This window comes from Mandrillus leucophaeus, unplaced genomic scaffold (genome assembly GCF_000951045.1).
Source record: "Mandrillus leucophaeus isolate KB7577 unplaced genomic scaffold, Mleu.le_1.0 Scaffold49, whole genome shotgun sequence".
Classification (NCBI taxonomy): Eukaryota; Metazoa; Chordata; class Mammalia; order Primates; family Cercopithecidae; genus Mandrillus; species Mandrillus leucophaeus.
This window is the reverse complement of record NW_012105253.1, coordinates 4,966,756-4,986,358: the sequence shown is the minus strand read 5'-3', so window position 1 is coordinate 4,986,358 and position 19,603 is coordinate 4,966,756. Positions and strand designations below refer to the sequence as shown.

The following is a 19,603-nucleotide window of genomic DNA, read 5'->3' as shown; positions in this document are numbered from 1 at the left end:
TGGCTTGGTCTCTAATGAAAGTAAGGAACGACCCCACATGGAAGCTCTTGATTCAAAGCCTATGTAATGAGTGATTCAGAGTCCAAGTGAACCCTTAGAAATGGTCTCAACTAAATGAAGGACCAGGAGAGAAACTAAACACATAGAACAATGCCAAAATCATGTCTCACTCTTCAGGCTTCTTATTTGAGAATAGCCAGTTCCTGCACTTAAACAAAATACCAGTTCTTAGTAATGACAGCATGGGTTGGTGATCCTGCCAAAAGCACAGACATGTTCATCTCCTCTACCATTTATGTTCTTTTGGCCACAATTCTAACCCACGTCTTAACATCTACTGATAACTAAGGAGAACATCTGGTCACCATCACCTAAATCATATCCCACTTTAGTCTGTTTTTAAGTTATTTATATTTTCCAGGAAAACTTGCCCCAGTTTCCCATACATCTCTTTAAAAACCCCTTTTTAAAAAACCCTTTAATTATCTGGATTGATCTGGGTTGGTGTTCCCTGGCTACACCAAGAAGTCTTTCCATTTCTTAAGCTGTTGGAAAGAGAATTAAATATGGATTTCTATTGCACATCTAACCATTCCAAGTTTAGTAGGAAAAGAAACTTAAAATATCCATATGGTACTCTTCTTTATATTTCAGCTGTTTTCTATCCAATTTCTATAAGTCAAACACATTATAAAAAAGCATCACATCTCAAGATGATACTTGTTGTTTAAACAACATTGTGACATTATAAACTTGAATTCAGCTGAGCAATCATGATATCTACTAGAAATCTACTAGAATTTCAGGATCTTAGTTTAGGTGAAAAAACCATAAAGACAGAGTAAAACATGTTTTAATCTCATTTAGCCAAGTAAGAAACCTGAACATCTATTAAATTATAATATATGTAATTAAATTGATCAGGATCAGGATGCTAATAGGTGTTGGTTTGATCTAAATCTAAAATGATATGGGGTTTAATCTATTATAAGCCTGAAACATCCATGAAATCTTAGCCTCAATAAATGGCATGGTTCACTATAACTGGGATACTATTTAAAGTCCAGATGCTTGGTCCTTAACTTGCATTTACTTAATCAGAATCTCTGGGGACTGGGCCTTGTAATCTGCATTTTAACAAACACACCTGGAGATTCTTACACATACAGAGTTTGAAACTTCAATCACAGAAGGAAAGTGGAAAGTAATATGAGGGAAGTGGCTACTCAGCAGCCTCCCAAATTTATCTGAAATTGAGGCCATAACTTAGAACCAAAGGATCAACTGAAGGCTCACAGTACTAATCACAACTATTAATATATCCCTTGGTTGGCTTTTTGGTTGAAATAAAAGCTCAATCACTAAAAGAAAACATGAAGTCTGGACATAAAGATGGCAACAATAGACACTGGGGACCACTAGAGTGGGGAGGGAAGGAGAGGTGCAAGCATTGAAAACCTGTTGGTTACTATGCTCACTATCTGGGTGATGGGATCAATCATATCCCAAACCTCAGCATCATGTAATATGTCCATGAAACAAACTTGCACACATGCAGCTTGAATCTAAATTAAGTCAATTTTTTTTAAATAACATGAAGTCAAAACATTTATTGAGGTATCTTCAAGTCCCACCAAAGTGATACAATTGGCATAGTTAATACTTCCTCAACATACGATATATTTTATAGCAGGCCTGAAATCTCAGGAGGTTGTACTTCTACTGAAAGAATAAGCTCCCATTGCTTCCAAATTAACAAATTTCTTCATCTTCTCATAAGTTATTTGCTACTACCATGAATGATTAAGACAGAATACATGCCTTTCTAGTGCAGAGGCTGAAGACAGAGAAGAGCTCCCTGAGCTTTGGAAGCAGGTATGGAATCTAGGTCTTTAGAGGTCATTGGGGCAGAATCATTAGGTGGTACTACTATACCCATAGCCCTAGTAGCCATCAACTCAAACACTATCACATTATCTCATAGGAATTCATCAGCACGTGACTCTCCAGCCAGGAATTTATTTCGTGTAGCTCAGGCCGATGCTCCAGGGTTCCTTTCTGAAGAACAAAAAACTCTCTAACCTTACATACGCCATCTTCAAGTTCTTCTGGAGGCAAGTCGGGGTTTCTTTCCACATGGAGGTTCCAGCGATCTAGCTGTACAATTGTCCCATCTTCCACTTGGCACAGGATCTTAGAAACAGGCTCATCAGTGTAGCCCTGAGGAATCAGAGAACATATCCATTGCTGCCCAGAGTGGAGAACAGGGAAGCCAATGCTATTTTATGCAAGGAAGAGCCAAGCCGCTATATTCTGTTTATTTTGTAATTAGCAAGGTTTGGAGAGCAAATTTTTCACCTTGAGGTATATTTGAGACAATACCGTAAGATACATAGAAACACTAGCTCTGGCTGGTTTGAGCTCAGGAATATTTTTTGTCAACAGCAAGAACCAATAGTCACTGGTACACATTAAGGGTCATACTGGAGGCTGGATGGCTACTTTTATCAGAGTAAAAAACAGGACTCCTCGTGGCTCTCACTAGAGGAATTTGGGGGAAACACAAAACAAATGTGTTTGGAGAGGCAAGGAAAGAATCAAGGAGGGATGGGATTGACAATGTTGTCTATTAACATTCCCTCTCAACCACCTCTCCCTGACCTCCTTGGAGGACACCATTCTTCCCAAGACCTTAGGCAAGTCTCACTGAGGAATGGCCCTGTTAGGGAGCTACTTAATCCTTGAAGATCCATGACTGACAGCAAGATAGACTGTCCTCAATATTCAAGGCCCTGATTTGGAATGGAGAAGTTAACACTGATAATAACCTTAGTTGCCCCATGTAAATACATTTTTTATTTCTACATTACCTACTTTAAAAAAAGACCTGTGGAAGATTAATCTGCCCAAAGGTCAACTAACATCTGCTAAGCATCTGAATATAATTTTCACAAAGCCCAGCTCAGGTAATGCTCTCCCATGAGCAGATAAAAAGTTGGTGGGGGCCAGGTGCAGTGACTCACGCCTGTAATCCCAGCACTTTGGAAGGCCGAGGCTGGTGGATCACGAGGTCAGGAGTTCGAGACCAGCCTGGCCAACATGGTGAAACCCTGTCTCTAATAAACATACAAAAATAAAAAAAAATGCTGCACAGGGTGGCGGGCACCTGTAATCCCAGCTACTCGGGAGGCTGAGGCAGGAGAATTGCTTGAACCTGGGAGGCGGAGGTTGCAGTGAGCTGAGATTCACCACTGCACTTTAGCCTGGCGACAGAACGAGACTCTGTCTCAAAAATAAATAAATAAATGTTGGTGGGGCTGTATATGTGTATGTATATGTATATATACACAGCGTATGTATATATAGTGTGCCTTCCTACTATCTTAGTACTATAAAATACATAAGGAAATAAATGGCTGTTTAGCAACTGCAGAACAATTTCCCCCAAGCTTGCCTGAAGTTGGCTTCATTGTGGAAAGGACAGGTAAGTACCTATACAGCCAAAGCTCTGATGGCACTAATAAAAAAAAAAATGTTCAAAAAAAAAAGTCATAACTCTCCCAAGTCAGGCGTGTAAAGTTGAACCAGATTTGCTATCACAGCTGGGGCTGACAGTCTGGATGAACTGAAGTCTGTATGATCCTTTTACACACAGACTTGAGGCCAAACTCACGAACTATCTTTTAGTGGATACCTCAAAAAGCCGCAGGCCTATATACTAACCACTATTATTTCTCTCATACTAAGCTTTCCTTTCCCTTCTAGCTGATTATAAGTTTAAACTGAAGAAGCTACCAGACCAAATAAGGGTTCAAGGGCACTTTGATTCCAAACTATAACTTATGCCTTGGACAACAGCAGCAGTTACCACACCCCGCTTCCATTAGGACATCAGTGGATCTAGAATTCGGTTTGTTGTTTGATGATATGGGCAGTCCCCGAGAGCAGTTCTTACCCCTCCCCAGTTGAGAGTTCGAGCCAGGTCATTCCCAGTCCCCAGAGGAAGGACCCCCACGGGAGGCTGAGGGCTCAGCTGCAGTTCATCCAGGATAGAAAGGATCCAGCCCACCTACAGGCATATCGGGGGCCAGAAGAGATATAAGAAAGATAAATAAGTTACAAAGAAAACAGTGTGAGAAACAGAGGCTTCCAAGAGCTAAACAGAATGATTTTATTTTTCTTTAAAACATGTATGTTTTAATTCAGTGAGTAGAGAACAGAAAGGTCGCTTATCGCTGGCAGTTTTAAAATGGTTAAAAGAAAAAGGACCATTTTGCACATGCTCTGTCATACAAGCAAAACTAAAACCATTCATGTGTGTGTTTAACTGGAAACATGCTTGTAAATTTCTCCGAGTTTAAGACTTTGGTAGTATAACAGGGCACAGGAGGGAATGTAAAACTCAGGATCAGACTGAATTTCCATTCTGACTCATGCTGGCTGCATAATCTTGACTAAATTATTTAACCTCACTGAGACTCATTTACTTGATTTTCAAAATGGGGATAATAATACGTACCTCACACGGTTGTTTACTAATTAAACTAAAATGTCCACACAGCACTTAACATGGTGCATGGCCCATGTAAGTACTTATTAAATGGTTGCCCTCTATAGTATCATCTTGGAAATTGATAGTGTTTTCCTAAATATCCCTCTATTTTCCTTAATGAAACATTATGAAAACATAATTATGGACAGACCTAGTATCTATTATAAGTTTAGGCAGGAAATTGATACTTATAAACTAGAATCATATACCTGTTTAATCTTTTTCTAAGATAAATAATACTTCGGGTTTAGTCTTATAACTAATTAGAAAAATTGACCAGAACTTGGAAATGGCAAAAAAGGACTTGAATGTCCTTATAATGTCATACTAAAATAGTGTTTCACAGACCTATCTAAGAATTGTGTAACTGTAGGTTAACATAGATTTCCGTCCTATAGAGACACAAATGTCAAGAAGAGATGATTGCTTTAAAGTTTATAGTTTTATTCTCTCATAGGACTTTTGATCAGTTTTGCATCAAATTTAGAAAAATTATTTTGATATGAAGTACATAATTCTTTTTCTCTAGTTCTGATAAATCAGCTTTACCATCTTGCAGGTTCCCTCATTAAAGAGCTAAGCAAATTTTTTGACATGTATTCATTCTATATTTGTATGAGTCATGCTTCTTGAAAATACTAGATCATTCATTTATTGAACACTACTTCATATAAAACCCATAACGAAGCAATCAAAATAAGAGATAAATGAGCTAGACTGTGACAGATAAGGTAGAAAGATTGCTCTCAAGAAGTTCACAGTAACACAAAGATGGACATACCGATGCCTTTCTTTTTTTTTTTTTTTTGAGATGGAGTCTTGATCTGTCACCCAGGCTGGAGTGCAGTGGCATGATCTCAGCTCACTGCAAGCTCCGCCTCCTGGGTTCACACCATTCTTCTGCCTCAGCCTCCCAAGTAGCTGGAACTACAGGCGCCCACCACCACGCCTGGCTAATTTTTTGTATTTTTAGTAGAGATGGGGTTTCACCATTTTAGCCAGGATGGTCTCAATCTCCTGACCTCGTGATCCATCCACCTCGGCCTCCCAAAGTGCTGGGATTACAGGTGTGAGCCACCACGCCCGGCCCATACTGATGCCTTTCTATGTGCCATGCCTGAGCAAAGTCCTTTAATGAATTCTTGTATTAAACTTTAAAACATTATCTGTAAAATAGATACTAATACAATTTTCATTTCCATCTTATAGATAAGGAAACAGAGAATGGGAAGGGTAAGTGACCTCCTTAGTATCACATGGCTTACATGATAGAAATGGCATTCAAAAATAGGAATGCCTAATGCCAGTGGCCAACCCCTTAACTGCTAAGGTGTAGGGAGCCTCAACCCCCTTCTGGATACAGACAGACACTCCTGGAAGCAGTGGCATGTGATTTTTAGAACCTGTGGAGATGAAGAAACCTTAAACATTGCTTAATCAAATTCAGTGAACTTGAAGATTGATAAACTAAGGTGCAAAAAAACCATGTAATTTTCTCAAGACTAAATGATTAGAAGTATCAGAGTCATGGTAACGCTGGTTCTCCTGACTTCCATCTAAAATTCTTTCTCCTCCACAAAGATGACTTCCCAGGTTGTAAAACTTGCTTGTCTACCAATTATGTCTAAAATTGTGTTTATCTTCTAAAAAGGCAGACCACACGGTTCACCCCGTGTGGTAACTAAAAATCCAGACCTATAAATGTCAAAAAGTCTGTCCATTTCCCTAAACTGGGGAACTTGCTCCGAGACAGACCCTTAGATTCTGACCCAGAGCTTCTTTAGTCTCTTCTTTTACGTGCAATACCAACAAAGCTTGCTACTGAAGTCCAAACAAAAATGCCTGATGCTAAATTAGTTCTGATGTTTGTACTTGACATTGTTTCTGCACTGCTAAAAGCACAAATTAAACACAGTAAAAGTAGACAGTTCTAATAAACTGCAAGAAGGGGTCTTAAAGGCCATAAAAAGGACATAAACACTCAGAAAAAGCCCACCATCTGGGATCACCAACTGCAGAAACAACAGCCCTGAATAGAGCCAGACTCACAGACCCACAAGAGAACTTAGTAGAAATCTAATTCACCACCCCTTCCGAATAAGGAAGAAGAAGGCATTCTCTTTAAAGCTTCTCTAAGAGACGATCATTCAACCTCTCCTTTATGATTTGTACTTACAAGTCAGCCCATTTTCTTTCAGGCAGATTTAAATTAGACATTTTTCTTATGCTCGCTTGAAATATGTCTCTCTTTTCTGGGTAAACAAAATGCTATGAGTTTACACTTTCAATATCCCATTTCACTCAGACATAACAATGATAGAAAAGAAAAAAGAAAAATAAAAGACACAGCTTCAAAGGGCCAGAAATAAATACAAAGTGGCAGAGCCGGGGTAAAAGCTTGGATCAGCTTGGCTCCTGGTCTTGCAAACAACAGAGGAAGCCAGGATGTTGCCTTTTGCCTGACAATGGAGAAATAAAAGTACGTCCCCTACCGACAGCAAGCTGTCCTGGAGCGAGGCTCTCTCAGCAGGGAGGAAGAAAGGAGGGCAGAATGTGAAAACCAGTCTAAGGTCATGGCCCACAGAAAGGTGAGACCTGCTAGGGCTGAAAGAAGCCCAGAAAGCCTCACTCTGGTAAGTGCTCGACCCGACTTCCCACAAGCCCAATGACATACACCTGTCATCTCCCCAGGATCGAGTCATAAGAATCTATAGAAAAACCCAGCTCTCATCTGAAAGTCCTGAAAACAATTCAATATTACTAGAAACCAAAGTGATTCAGAGATAGAAAAGTAAAATCAAATAAAGCAACTTTCTGTGAAGATGAGCTTGCAAAGAAACAATTTCACACTGCAGGAGGAATGCTAATACTGAAACAGATGGAACGTTAGGGGTTAATTCACTGCCCATGGAAACAATTTCCAAATGACTTTGAAGTACGTGACGTGTCCCACAACCTCTATGAATCGATGCTGTGTCTTTTTTTTTTTTTTTTTTTTTTTGTCTTTTTTGAGACAGAGTTTCACTCTGTTGCCCAGTCTGGAGTGGTGCAATCTCAGCTCACCACAGCCTCCACCTCGTGGGCTCAAGCGATTCTCCAGCCTCAGACTCCCTAGCAGCTGGGACTACGGGTGCAAGTCACCACACCTGGCTAATTTTTGCATTTTTTTGTAGAGACGGGGGGCTTTTGCCATGTTGCCCAGGCTGGTCTCAAACTCCTGAGCTCAAAGTGATCCACCCGCCAAAGTGCTGGGATTACAGGCATGAGCCACGGCGCCCAGCTGATGCTGTCTTCTAACAGCCCTCATTCAAATCTTCTACGCTGTGTTCCTATCTGTTTTCTCAGAGAAGGTTGTCAGGAGTTCTCGTGATACTGAACTATGATTCCTCACAAAGGCAGAGTCGACAGGGTGCCTGGATTTCTCACCATCGCTTCTCCTTTTACCCTTGGTCTATGCAGAAAAGGACAAGTACACAGGGTGTGAATGTAAAGGTGCTTTGCCTCTCATGCATCGATTTGCTTTTTGAACCAGATAAATAGATTCTGTCTCCTTTTTTCTGTAGCCAAATGGTCAAATATGTCACTGTCTCCTGAATAGAAGCAGAAAATCTTGCATTTCATCATTCCATCACCCTTGGAGTCATCAAAGGCCTCCTGCCTTTCACAGCACAGATTTTGTTTTGTCTTGAAATTCTCCCACAGACAACCGACATTAGGCTAATAGTTCTCTGGCTGAGGTGGGTCTATATCACCCCCTCCACAGCTCCTGAATAGTTTCTCTCAGCCAGCAGCTCTATCAGCACTCCCCAACAGCCAGTGTCCCCGGAAGACAGCACAGCGCAGAAGTGTGGGGTACTGAGCGGCAGGGAGCTCAGCCCCACCACAAACTGGCTGGTGAGATTAGGCAAGTCATTTAATCTCTCCAAGCTCCTCTCACATCTGTACAGCAAAAGTAATAATAATGCCTGTCTTTTAGAGTTGTTTCATCAACTCATGTGTAGACACTGCTTAGCTAGTGCCTGACAAACAGGAAATGCTAAACTAACATTAGCTACTATGACTCAGCTAGATTTTCTTCCTCTTTTCTCACTTTGTCAATAAGGGCCCGGTTTCCTAGAAGCAAAATGTCCTCTTCCCATTTCTCCACTTAAAGTTGAGCCCTGAGTTTGCAAATCAGCCCCACCTTTGGCTGCCATCAAATCAGGAAACCTTTCTTTTGCAGACTATAAAGAACAGTGAAAGCAGAGCTGCCCTGCAGTAAAAAGGGGCTACAAAAAACAAAATGGAAACAAATACACACTTACAATAGCAGGAGACATAAAAAAATCTTGGGAAACAATCTGTGTCTTTGTCCTTAGAGAAAAACTTTACAAAAGATCTTAAAGCTGTTACTGGAAGCTCTGTCTTTACAGTAATCTAGAACCTGTTTCCACCTGAAGTCCACACTGCACATTGAAAGGTTCCATGGGCAGGAACTCTGCCATGGCTTTCGTATTTTCCCAAATCATCTCCACCGGCTCACCTGGCACCCTTTCAATTACATTAATTAATTGCGACATATTGCACTTGGTATATTTTCCACCAGAACCGAAGAAAGTTATCCCGATTGGGCCTAATGATTTCCCAGCTTGCAAAGTTCTTTCCTTCCTTCCTAGGAAAAGCAGGGCTGACAGATTGAGAACACCAGGTCCTCCGCTTTGTCCCTGAGCAGCCATGCACAGCAGCAGCTGGTCAATGCTGCCACCATCTGGCCATTTTTAGCATTCGTTGTCACTGAATGTTTACCAAGTGCATTTTGAGCAATATTTTCATTCTGCAGTATAATAACATGGGGGTGGCTGAAGAGTGGAGATGACAGCGAACTGATATTTCTTCCAACAAAACAGATGCACGTTGCACTGCCTTGTAGTACATGCAGGCCAAAAAGTGAAGGACACTCACTTTGGGAAATCAAAGGAAAACAAGAGTTTTGCTGAACTCTGAAAGAAAATGACCACACAGTATTGGATGACTGGGGGACCCTTTTGAATATGTGCATGATGATTCCTCCTTTTGATACTTTAATGTATGTTTGCACTTAATAAAGCCAACATGTGTTAAAAGAAATGTGCTTAAAATTAGCCCAAAAGAAATCAAGATAAAAGTCAGAATATGACCTTTTCTTGAAACACTATAGAATCCACACTGAGGGTACACTGTGTGCTTACTCATGAGAGACTATGAAATATAACTAGGCTGAGGATGAATGAGGAAAGGGGCTTAGGATGAGAGATGATTGTCCATATCGATTAAAGGAAAATAATACTTCTTTCTTTGCATTAGCTGTGGTGAGTCAGGGCATGGGGATACCTACCATTTTAGATGTCTTTTCATCTAGGGAAGCCAATAGAACAAGAAGTAAGCATGAAGTGGATGGCTGGAGTCAATTTAACATCAGGCCTTTCGGAAATAATTAAAATGTTTAAAGGTAGACTTGCAGATCCAGCCAAATTCACCAAAGTCAGGAGCCAGATAGATAGGGACCATAGGTCACACCTTAAGGAGCCATAATGAGGGTACCTGAAGAAATCAGTTCATGTGCTCGTCAATATTTCAGCAGGGTGACAGCCATTGGGAGTTGAATAGGTGTCAACGTGGCCAAGGAAGTGAGAAAATACAAATTTATCACATGACCAAGGACAGGCTATTTCTCATTTACAAACATGAAGGTTTGAGATCATTCTTGAGTTAGCTGAATTTTATTGAAGCCAAGAGATCTGAAAATGGAATCAGACCATCTGACAGCTGTAACTATGTGACAGCCTCTGAATTGTACAAGCCAGTAACAAAGAGACTACACCTGCACTGCCCAACGCAGCAGCCATTGGCCACACGTGGTGATCCAGCACTCAAATATAGCTCATCCAAATTGGATGTGCTGTAAGTATAAAATGTATGCTAGATTTTGAAGACTGTACAAATAGAACATAAAATATCTTAATGTTTATAAATTAACACATATTGAAATGATACTATTTTAGATAAATAAATATATTATAAATTAATTTCACTTGCTTTTTACCTTTTTAAAAGTACCTTCCAGAAAATTCAAAATTGTACAAATGTGGCTTGCAGTAAAGTTATCTTGAACAATAGTCTATATTACTATAATGCTACAGCTATAAGAACCTTAGAGATCTGAATGCATTTCTTTGTAGATTTAGGAAGTCTCAAAAGAGGTTAAGGAACCTGCCAAAGGTTACTTCCAAGTGCATTATTGGGGAATGTATCCCTCTGCTTCCTTGGTTTCGTTTTTGTTTTTGTTTGTTTGTTTGTTTGTTTTTGAGACAGAATCTCACTGTGTCACCCAGGCTGGAGTGCAGTAGTGCAATCTTGGCTCACTGCAACCTCCACCTCCTGGGTTCAAGCAATTCTCCCACCTCAACCTCCCAAGTAGCTGGGATTACAGGCATGCACCACCATGCCCAACTAATTTTAGTATTTTTAATAGAGATGGTGTTTCACCAGGTTGGCCAAGCTGGTCTCAAACTCCTGACCTCAAGTGATGTGCTCATCTCAGCCTCCCAAAGTGCTGGGATTATAGGCGTGAGTCACCATACCTGGCTTTTCATGTAGTTTTTAAATAACATACAATTAAAGTAGCTAATATTGAAGCCTAAGAACTTTTTTCCAAAGTAGTGCAAACTTTCTATACCTTAAATAATACTTTCTATATCTTAAATAATACTCTTAATTTAAACTAATTTGGTTATGGGGTAATACAGCCTCATCCTAGTCAGTCAAAAATATTTAATTTCTGATTTCTCCCTGAGCTTTGTCACTTTACTGGCAGCATTCTGCCAGCTTCTACAGTGATAGAAAACAAACAAAACAAAACAAAAAAATATCAGTCACATACCATGATAAACATTTCATATACCCCATGTTTTTCACAAAACCTCTTATTCTAACAAGGTAAATTAAACTTGGGTTTACATAAGGTACAAGATAAGCAAAGTCTTGATTCTGAGTATTTTAACTACAGATGTTACCACTGACAAAAATAATTAGTCTAAATGCACCAACTCTAGGGTAAATGTACTACTTTTATTTTAGGCATGCTGAATGCAAGTGGCCATGGGACACCCAAGTGTAAATGACTAGTACATTTGTGAATTACATCAGAGGAGGTAAAAACAGAAGTTAAAATATAGATAATGTCCCTAAGAGGAAAAAGTACCTACCACATTAAAAAAAATTAGTTACCCTTATGGAATACTCATAAATTATGATATCATTAATGAAGAGTTGCTTGAAAAGAATGGATATGAAAAGTAGAAGGAGGTAGTCTACATGTCAAGAGGCTGACAATGGCATCAGAGAGATCACAGACATTTGACACTGTAATCGGATCTGTCCATTAGGAATTTATTAAGATTGTACCAACATTCACTTACTCATCATTCTGGGTTTTGCCCCAAATACTCTATTGAAACTGCTTTCTTGAAACTCCATATGCAATGGTAACTTTTCAGTGTCTCCTTAAAAACGTTAACTACTGCCTCTTTCTTGAAACTCCCTTTTTGGTTTGTTTACTTGCCAGAACAGACTGGTGGTTGTCCTATTCTTCTATTTTTTCATTTATTTTCCTTTTGGACTTTGGCTCAGACCCCATAATTATAGGTTTCACAAGTGTGTGGACTTGGCTGTCTTTCCTCTTTATCCTTTATTCATTGGAATCCCATGCTTTCAAATATTCACCTAATTGCAGAGAATATCTCAATACTACATGACCTAGCACAGTGCTTCCTCCACATATCTGCTGAGTAAAGAAGGAAGACAGGCAGGCATGTGGCTCACACCTGTAATCCCAGCACTTTGGGAGGCCAAGGCGGGTGGATCACGAGGTCAGGAGATCAAGACCATCCTGGCTAACATGGTGAAACCTCATCTCTACTACAAATACAAAAATTAGCCCAGTGTGGTGGCACATGCCTATCGTCCCAGCTACTCGGGAGGCTGAGGCAAGAGAATCGCTTGAACCTGGGAGGCAGAGGTTGCAGGGAGCTGTGATCATGCCACTGCACTCCAGCCTGAGTGACAGAGCCAGACTCCGTCTAAAAAAAAAAAAAAAAAAAAAGGAAAGAATGAAAAAAGAAAAGGAAGAAGAAAGGAGAGAGAATGAGGGAGGGAGAGGTAGAGTGGGAGGTTCCATGGAGAAGGGGAGGCCTGGGAGGTGGAGCACCCAAGGCAACAAAGAAGTCCAAGATCTGGGGATGTTATGCGTAGCTTATATGAATTTGAGTTAAGAAAGAGGAAGGACGACATCCTCAACTTACCTGTTTTTGTCACTGAGGTTTAGAAAAGGAGAAAAGATGTGTGACATCTGAAGTCATATGAGAAGGCAAGTAGACGCTAAAATAAGGAAGATAACTATGGGTATGGTACAGAATCACAATGAGTTTACCCTTTCATTAAAGATAACTAAGCTGGGGGATGCTTGAGTTAGGAAGAACACAGTATATCCATCCTCAGAGGGTTCATTCGGATGCAATTCTTACTAAAGAAAGTTGGGAAATTTTGCCCTAGCACATCCCTTAAATATGTCTCCCTAGAACAATAAAATCAATTGAAAATTGGTATTGTGTGGGGAAAAAATTCCATGGCCAAATAATTTTGAAAACCGTTGGATTTTAAAAAGTTAAATAGGTTTGGCTTCTTTGCTGTAAGACATTATAATGCATTTTATAAACTAATATTGTGTAATATAAACCTTGAAGAAAGATAAAGACTATTTTTCCCAACTGAACATTGTTTTTATTCTCCACAGAGTATCTGAAAGACCGATAAAAATCACAGTTCTATTTCATTGTGATTGCATTTATTGGTATATAATGTGCATCCAACCCTACATTAAGTGCTTATGTGCTAAGAGAGATAGTATTGGAAGATTTTGTTGCTACCTTTGAGAATAAAACATTCTAATTAGGGAAATTAGAGAAAAGCTAAAGATAGTTCATGATACAATCATAGATCCTATGAGATCAGATTCCAAATCCAGAAGAAAAAGAACCAGACAATACAAGCTAAATGTCATGATTCTCAATTCTTTACTTTGTTAAATATATCACTATAAGTAGAGGCCAAATGAAGAAAACAGATGAGGCATAATAAACAGGAAAAAGTATATTCATGATATTAACCTTCAGCCCAATTCCACGTTTTTTTCATAAACAAATACAAACATACAGTCCGATAGAAGGAATAAGTTCTAATGTTCAATGGCAGAGTAGGGTGAGTACAGTCAGCAACAATGTATTATGTATTTCAAAGTAGCTAGAAAAGAGAACTTGAAATGTTCCCAACACATAGAAATTATCATCTAGGTAATGGATACCTCCAAACCTTGACATTACACATTCTATGCATGTAACAAAATATCACACATAGTCCATATACATGTAAAATGTATCAACAAAAAAGAATATAAATAGGACCAATTAATAATCTTTAGGGCAAAACAACAGTCAATATTCTGAGTTTTAGTCCCACTAGTAAAAAAAAAAAATGTAATAATTCAGTTGTGTCCACGTATTTCTCCCTACTGTGGCCAAATTATTAAGAATAAATGGTCGCGCCTGTAATCCCAGCACTTTGGGAGGCCAACGCGAGCGAATCACGAGGTCAGGACATCGAGACCATCCTGGTTAACACGGTGAAACCCACGCTCTACTAAACAATTAGCCAGGCGTGGTGGCAGGCACCTGCAGTCCCAACTACTCAGGAGGCTGAGGCACGAGAATGGCGCGAACCCAGGAGGTGGAGCTTGCAGTGAGCCGAGATTGCGCCACTGCACTCCAGCCTGGGCAACAGAGCGAGACTCTGTCTCAGAAAAAAAAAAAAAAAAGGAAACAGGTCAGCTTATATTTTAAAAGGAATTTATCTATAATCTTCATTTTAATGATTTGACCACATCCCTACTTCATGGCACAGGAAAGAATACAGCACAGTTGAGGGAATGAAGCACACATTAGAACGATCAAGTATGTATTCATAAGGACAATAAAAAGTCCTTTGTTACTCTTAGGGGCTATGATTCACATGAGAGATCTATGTGTGTTAGGGGATTGGAAAGACTGGGCAATGAATAAAAAAAAGTGGCACAAGAAAACAATAAGAAATATAGAATTGGCAGAGAACTGGATTCTCTTTCAGGGACCTACCGTTCCATCCCCACCACAGGCCAGAATTCGCAGATTTGGTACTTTCCTATACAGTTCAAGCCTGTAGAGGAAATAGAAGAAAAAGTAAACAAAAGAACATTTCACTGGCTAGAGCAGAGAGAAAGCAGAGGACAACATGGGTAGGGGTGGTGTCCACTGGAGAAAATGTATAATCGTGAGGATGAAAATACTATCATAGGTCCCAAGTAACCACAGGAGGAATGACTCCCACAAGTGGAACAGGTGTAGGCATCAGACATTATTTTTGAATGAATAATTCAACGTTGGAATTTAAGGGATTTTAGGATGCCCTAGTTTTATTTCCCATAACTTCTATTACATGTCAACGTTATTTTTCTCATTAGTTTCGACTTCTTTCTTTCCCTTTTCCCATCATTTCCTCTTCTCCTTTCCCCAAGAAAATCATCATTAATTGACAATCAGTAGTCCTTACATATCCCCTCTTTATATTTACTAGCTTTCCCTGGATGTATTTACTTTTTCTAACTTACACTTTCTACTCTTAATCCTAAGAAATCTTTTTCAGCGAGATGGGGAGGCTTCCCCATTATCATTACTATCACATCTACGATTCCATCTAGTCTGTCTCTCAGCTCAGTCACTTACACACCACTTTTACCTCCAACCCAAAGTGGGAAGATTGACTGATTTTTTTTTATTTCAAACTTCCCTGCTTGAAATAAGATCATTTTGTCTTTCCTCTTGGCTCTCAGAAAAATGCAGTGACACTGCTCCTGCTAAATCTTTTGCTTAGGTGAAGCTGTGAGAGGCTGTAATAGAGAAAATATCACCTATTTAAATCACAAAATATGGGTTTCTTCTGAAAATATTTCCTGTCCTACCATGTTCTTTATGGTGACCTCTGAAGTGTCTCTCTAGGGTCTAACTAAAGTGATAAAATCTTAAGAAAATAAGCTCCTAAAATGGCACATCCCAGGATAGTAGATTTGCCTTAGTACAATAAAGTATAGAAAATAAATAAATATATGGGGGGGGCGGTGTGTGTGTGTATTATAGGGACAGAGAGAGAAAGAATCTTGCAGCAAACTCAACTGGCAGAGAAATTTATACATTAAGAAAATAACAAATTAATTTTAATATTTCCTAATCTCCTACATGCTTAAAATAAGTAATTTATTCATTTTATACAATAATACTATTTATCTAGAAATCGCCTTCTGACATTGTTACTTATTAAAAAATAAATGGTATCCTTGTGTTCTAACATTTATCAGATAACATCTGAACTATCCTAGTACATGAATTTAAAACAGGGAGACAGAGAACAGCAGAAGTGTGCTTGGTCTTTTCCACTGTGTGCCTCTCCACCAAGGGGGAGAAACAGGATATGGGTCACCTACAATCTAGACTTTGTTTTAAACACTTCTAACAAAAGCAGGGAATGAGATTTCTGAGAAGCTCAGAAAAGGGATTGAGCAGGAATTAATATGTCTTCCCCACACTTGTGCAGAGTCCTCAGGTATAATCAATTGATTCTGTCTCTCATACACAGGCAGGCGCGCGCGCGCACACATACACTCTTTTCAGTTCAAATGTTTGTAAACAAATATGGCTCCAGCCTCCACAGACATACATTTACATTCCCACTAATGTGCATCTCCAAAGTTGTACATGAAGAAATAGAAAAACAATGAGTCCTTTCTCAATTCACAGATTTGTGGAGAACAGTCTGCAGTTACACACATGTAAGTAACAAACACACTAGACGTATCCTGAGTTAATAGCTGAGAAGAAATGTTTTGAAGGGAACTAAGCCAAGAAAGAGTAGGAGAGAACTTTAGATGAAGTTTTAAAGGAAGGAGATACAGGTGAGAAAGTAGATGACAAACAGTCAGGAAATACCTCACAAGGTAATCAGATAATGAAGCAGAAAGTGCTCACTTGCCTAAAATACTTATGGACCATGGAGAATATTTCCAGACTTACGCATCTTTTGGCCCTTCCTGAGAAAGATCAAAGACTTGCCGTGGATTCAGGTACCACATGAACATCTGCAGGACTTTGGTTCCCTGTAAAAAATAAATACACAAAAAGGCAATAATAGGAAGAAATTTCCCACTGCTCATTTTAAAAAAATCAATCCTTTTATTTAAAATAATACACGGGGAATGGTGGCTCATGCCTATAATCCCAGCACCTTGGAAGACTGAGGCAGGTGGATCACTTGAACCCAGGAGTTTGAGACCAGCCTGGGCAACATGACAAAAATCCTGTCTCTACAAAAAATACAAAAATAAGCCAGGTGTGGTGACGCATGCCTTTAGTCCCAGCCGAGGAAGTGGCGTGTGCTGTGAGCCGAGATCGCACCATTGCACTCCAGCCTGAGTGATAGGAGTGAAACTCTGTCTCAACAAATAATGAGTGAGTGAATGAATGATGAATAAGTAAATAAAATAATATCTAATTATAAGCAGTATAGAAGTGTAGTTAAAATCACCAGCTTTGGTCATGGATATACGTAGGTTGAATGTCAGGCTAGATGTTTATCTAACCTATGTAACTCTGGGCAAGTTTCTTAACTTCATTTAGCTCAACCCGCCTTTTCTTTAACACAGAGACAAGAATACCCAGTTTGCAGACTTGTTGCAAGGTTAAAAGCCATAATTTTTGAGAAGTACATTACAGTGTTTAAAATGCAGCAAGCCCTTAATGAATATTTATTTTACTATCATTAATGTATGAAAATCCATACAGAAAAGTTATTAGTGAACCTATGTAATTTGACATTAATTTTCACTTTATTGTGCAGATTATTGTCTGTATAATATAAAATATGGGCAGCATTAGCTAAGTATTAATATAATTGTATTTACGTATTTATTTTATTTTATTATTATTATTATTTTTGAGACGGAGTCTCGCTCTGTCCCCCAGGCTGGAGTGCAGTGGCGCGATCTCGGCTCACTGCAAGCTCTGACTCTCGTGTTCACGCCATTCTCCTGCCTCAGCCTCCCGAGTAGCTGGGACTACAGCCGCCTGCCACCACACCTGGTCTTTTTTCTTTTTTCTTTTTTTTATTTTTAGGGGACACGGGGTTTCACCGTGTTAGCCAGGATGGTCTCAATCTCCTGACCTCGTGATCCACTCGTCTAGTCCTCCCAAAGTGCTGGGATTACAGGCGTGAGCCACCGCACCCGGCCAATATAATTTTATAGAAACACTTTTTTTCTAACTGAAGCAAAAGTATCCCAGGCTCCCAGTTATTTTATATATATATAAAACTTCCTTAGTAAGATCACAGCTTACTTTGACATTTTCAATCTCCATGCCTATACCGGTTTGTTTAAGCCAAACACTTCTCACTTGAACATTTTTGGGGCGTTTTAAGTAACTGTGACATTTATAGAGATCATCATTATAGCAGACATAAGGTCACTTTAGAGATCATTTTTAAAGTGGCTTGAGCAAACAAGAAATTCAAGAAGAACCTTTTTATCAAGCAATACCAAAAGAGCTTTAAAAATGAGCAGGATGCCCCATTTTATCACCCATAGCAAATAATATTTGACCAGTTGAGCCGAGTTTGTTGCTCATAATATTGTTGTTTTAGTAGATATCACAATTGCTCTTTCTTAAAATATTCCAAGGCTTGTTTAACTAATAAACTGCATTTGAGAGTCATCCTAGTATAGCAGACATAGTATGAGATTTGAGGTCAAACTAACTTCAGTGTTCTGAATAATCATGAGCATTTATAACTTTGCAGAAATGCAGTATATAAAATAGAAACGATGTCCACCTTCCAGGGTGAATATGAGAATTAAATCAATCAGTAACAGTCACATATCTAGCACAGTATGTGGCACAAAACAGACCGTTGTTAATGTTAATCGTTTTCTTTTTTGCAGCCTGTTAATCTATTCATTAAATTACACTTGCGAATGTGAGCGGTAAAGTGTAGCTTATAATTATCACATTGTTACTCCTGTTGTTACATAGGCCAGTGCAGGTCTTTTGTTGCATGTACCAGCCAAACCTATAATTTAAAAGTTCTGCCTTATCATGTGCTTGCTATAATTTTAGGAATCACACTCTATCTAATAATTACAACGAATCCTTCAGTTTCATCAAATGACATATTTTCCTTCCTATCAAATTCAAGCAGATTTAGATCTATATACACACTAAATACTGGATCATTTTCCCTCTTCTCATGCTGAGCCTTGTTATGAAGTATGTTTGGGATTATCTTGAATGATCTTTTATGTTTAATAGGTAACACAGGAGTTATTTTAATGACCAACTAATTTATAAAACATTTCCAGCTGACTTGCTAGAAAATTCTTTGTTCAGGCTGGGCACGGTGGCTCACGCCTGTAATCCCAGCACTGTGGGAGGCCAAGGCGGGTGGATCACGAGGTCAGGAGATCAAGACCATCCTGGCTAACATGGTGAAACCCTGTCTCTACGAAAAATACAAAAAAATTAGCTGGGCGTGGTGGCGGGCACCTGTAGTCCCAGCTACTCAGAAGGCTGAAGCAGGAGAATGGCGTGAACCCGGGAGGCGGAGCTTGCAGTGAGCCGAGATCACGCCACTTCACTCCAGCCTGGACGACAGAGACAGACTCTGTCTCAAAAAAAAAAAAAAAGAAAGAAAGAAAAGAAAAGAAAATTTTGTGTTCAGTTTTAGATTCCTAGTTTGAATTGTTGATGTTAATTACTCCTTTCCACCTTTGCTATAGGAGAGTGCACATCTCAGTTTCAGCCTCCCTATCATGCAAACATTACTAGGTAATTAACATCTTCCACAAAATAAAAATAAAAAGCATTGAGAGATTGTTTTCCTTAACTTGAATTTCTCTAAAAG

The 19,603-nt window shown here is 39.2% G+C and overlaps 1 protein-coding gene across 1 annotated transcript in view; it reads right to left on the bottom strand.

Annotated features, from left to right (window-relative positions):
- Positions 1-19,603, bottom strand: part of DGKI (diacylglycerol kinase, iota) — a 481,484-nt gene that overhangs the window by 205,051 nt on the left and 256,830 nt on the right. Inside the window, exons 11-14 of the mRNA XM_011995483.1 lie at positions 16,723-16,805; positions 14,755-14,815; positions 3,956-4,069; positions 2,083-2,220 (exon numbers count right to left, since the gene is read on the bottom strand). Coding sequence (XP_011850873.1) covers positions 2,083-2,220; positions 3,956-4,069; positions 14,755-14,815; positions 16,723-16,805 — 396 coding nt within the window. The remainder of the gene's footprint in view (positions 1-2,082; positions 2,221-3,955; positions 4,070-14,754; positions 14,816-16,722; positions 16,806-19,603) is intronic.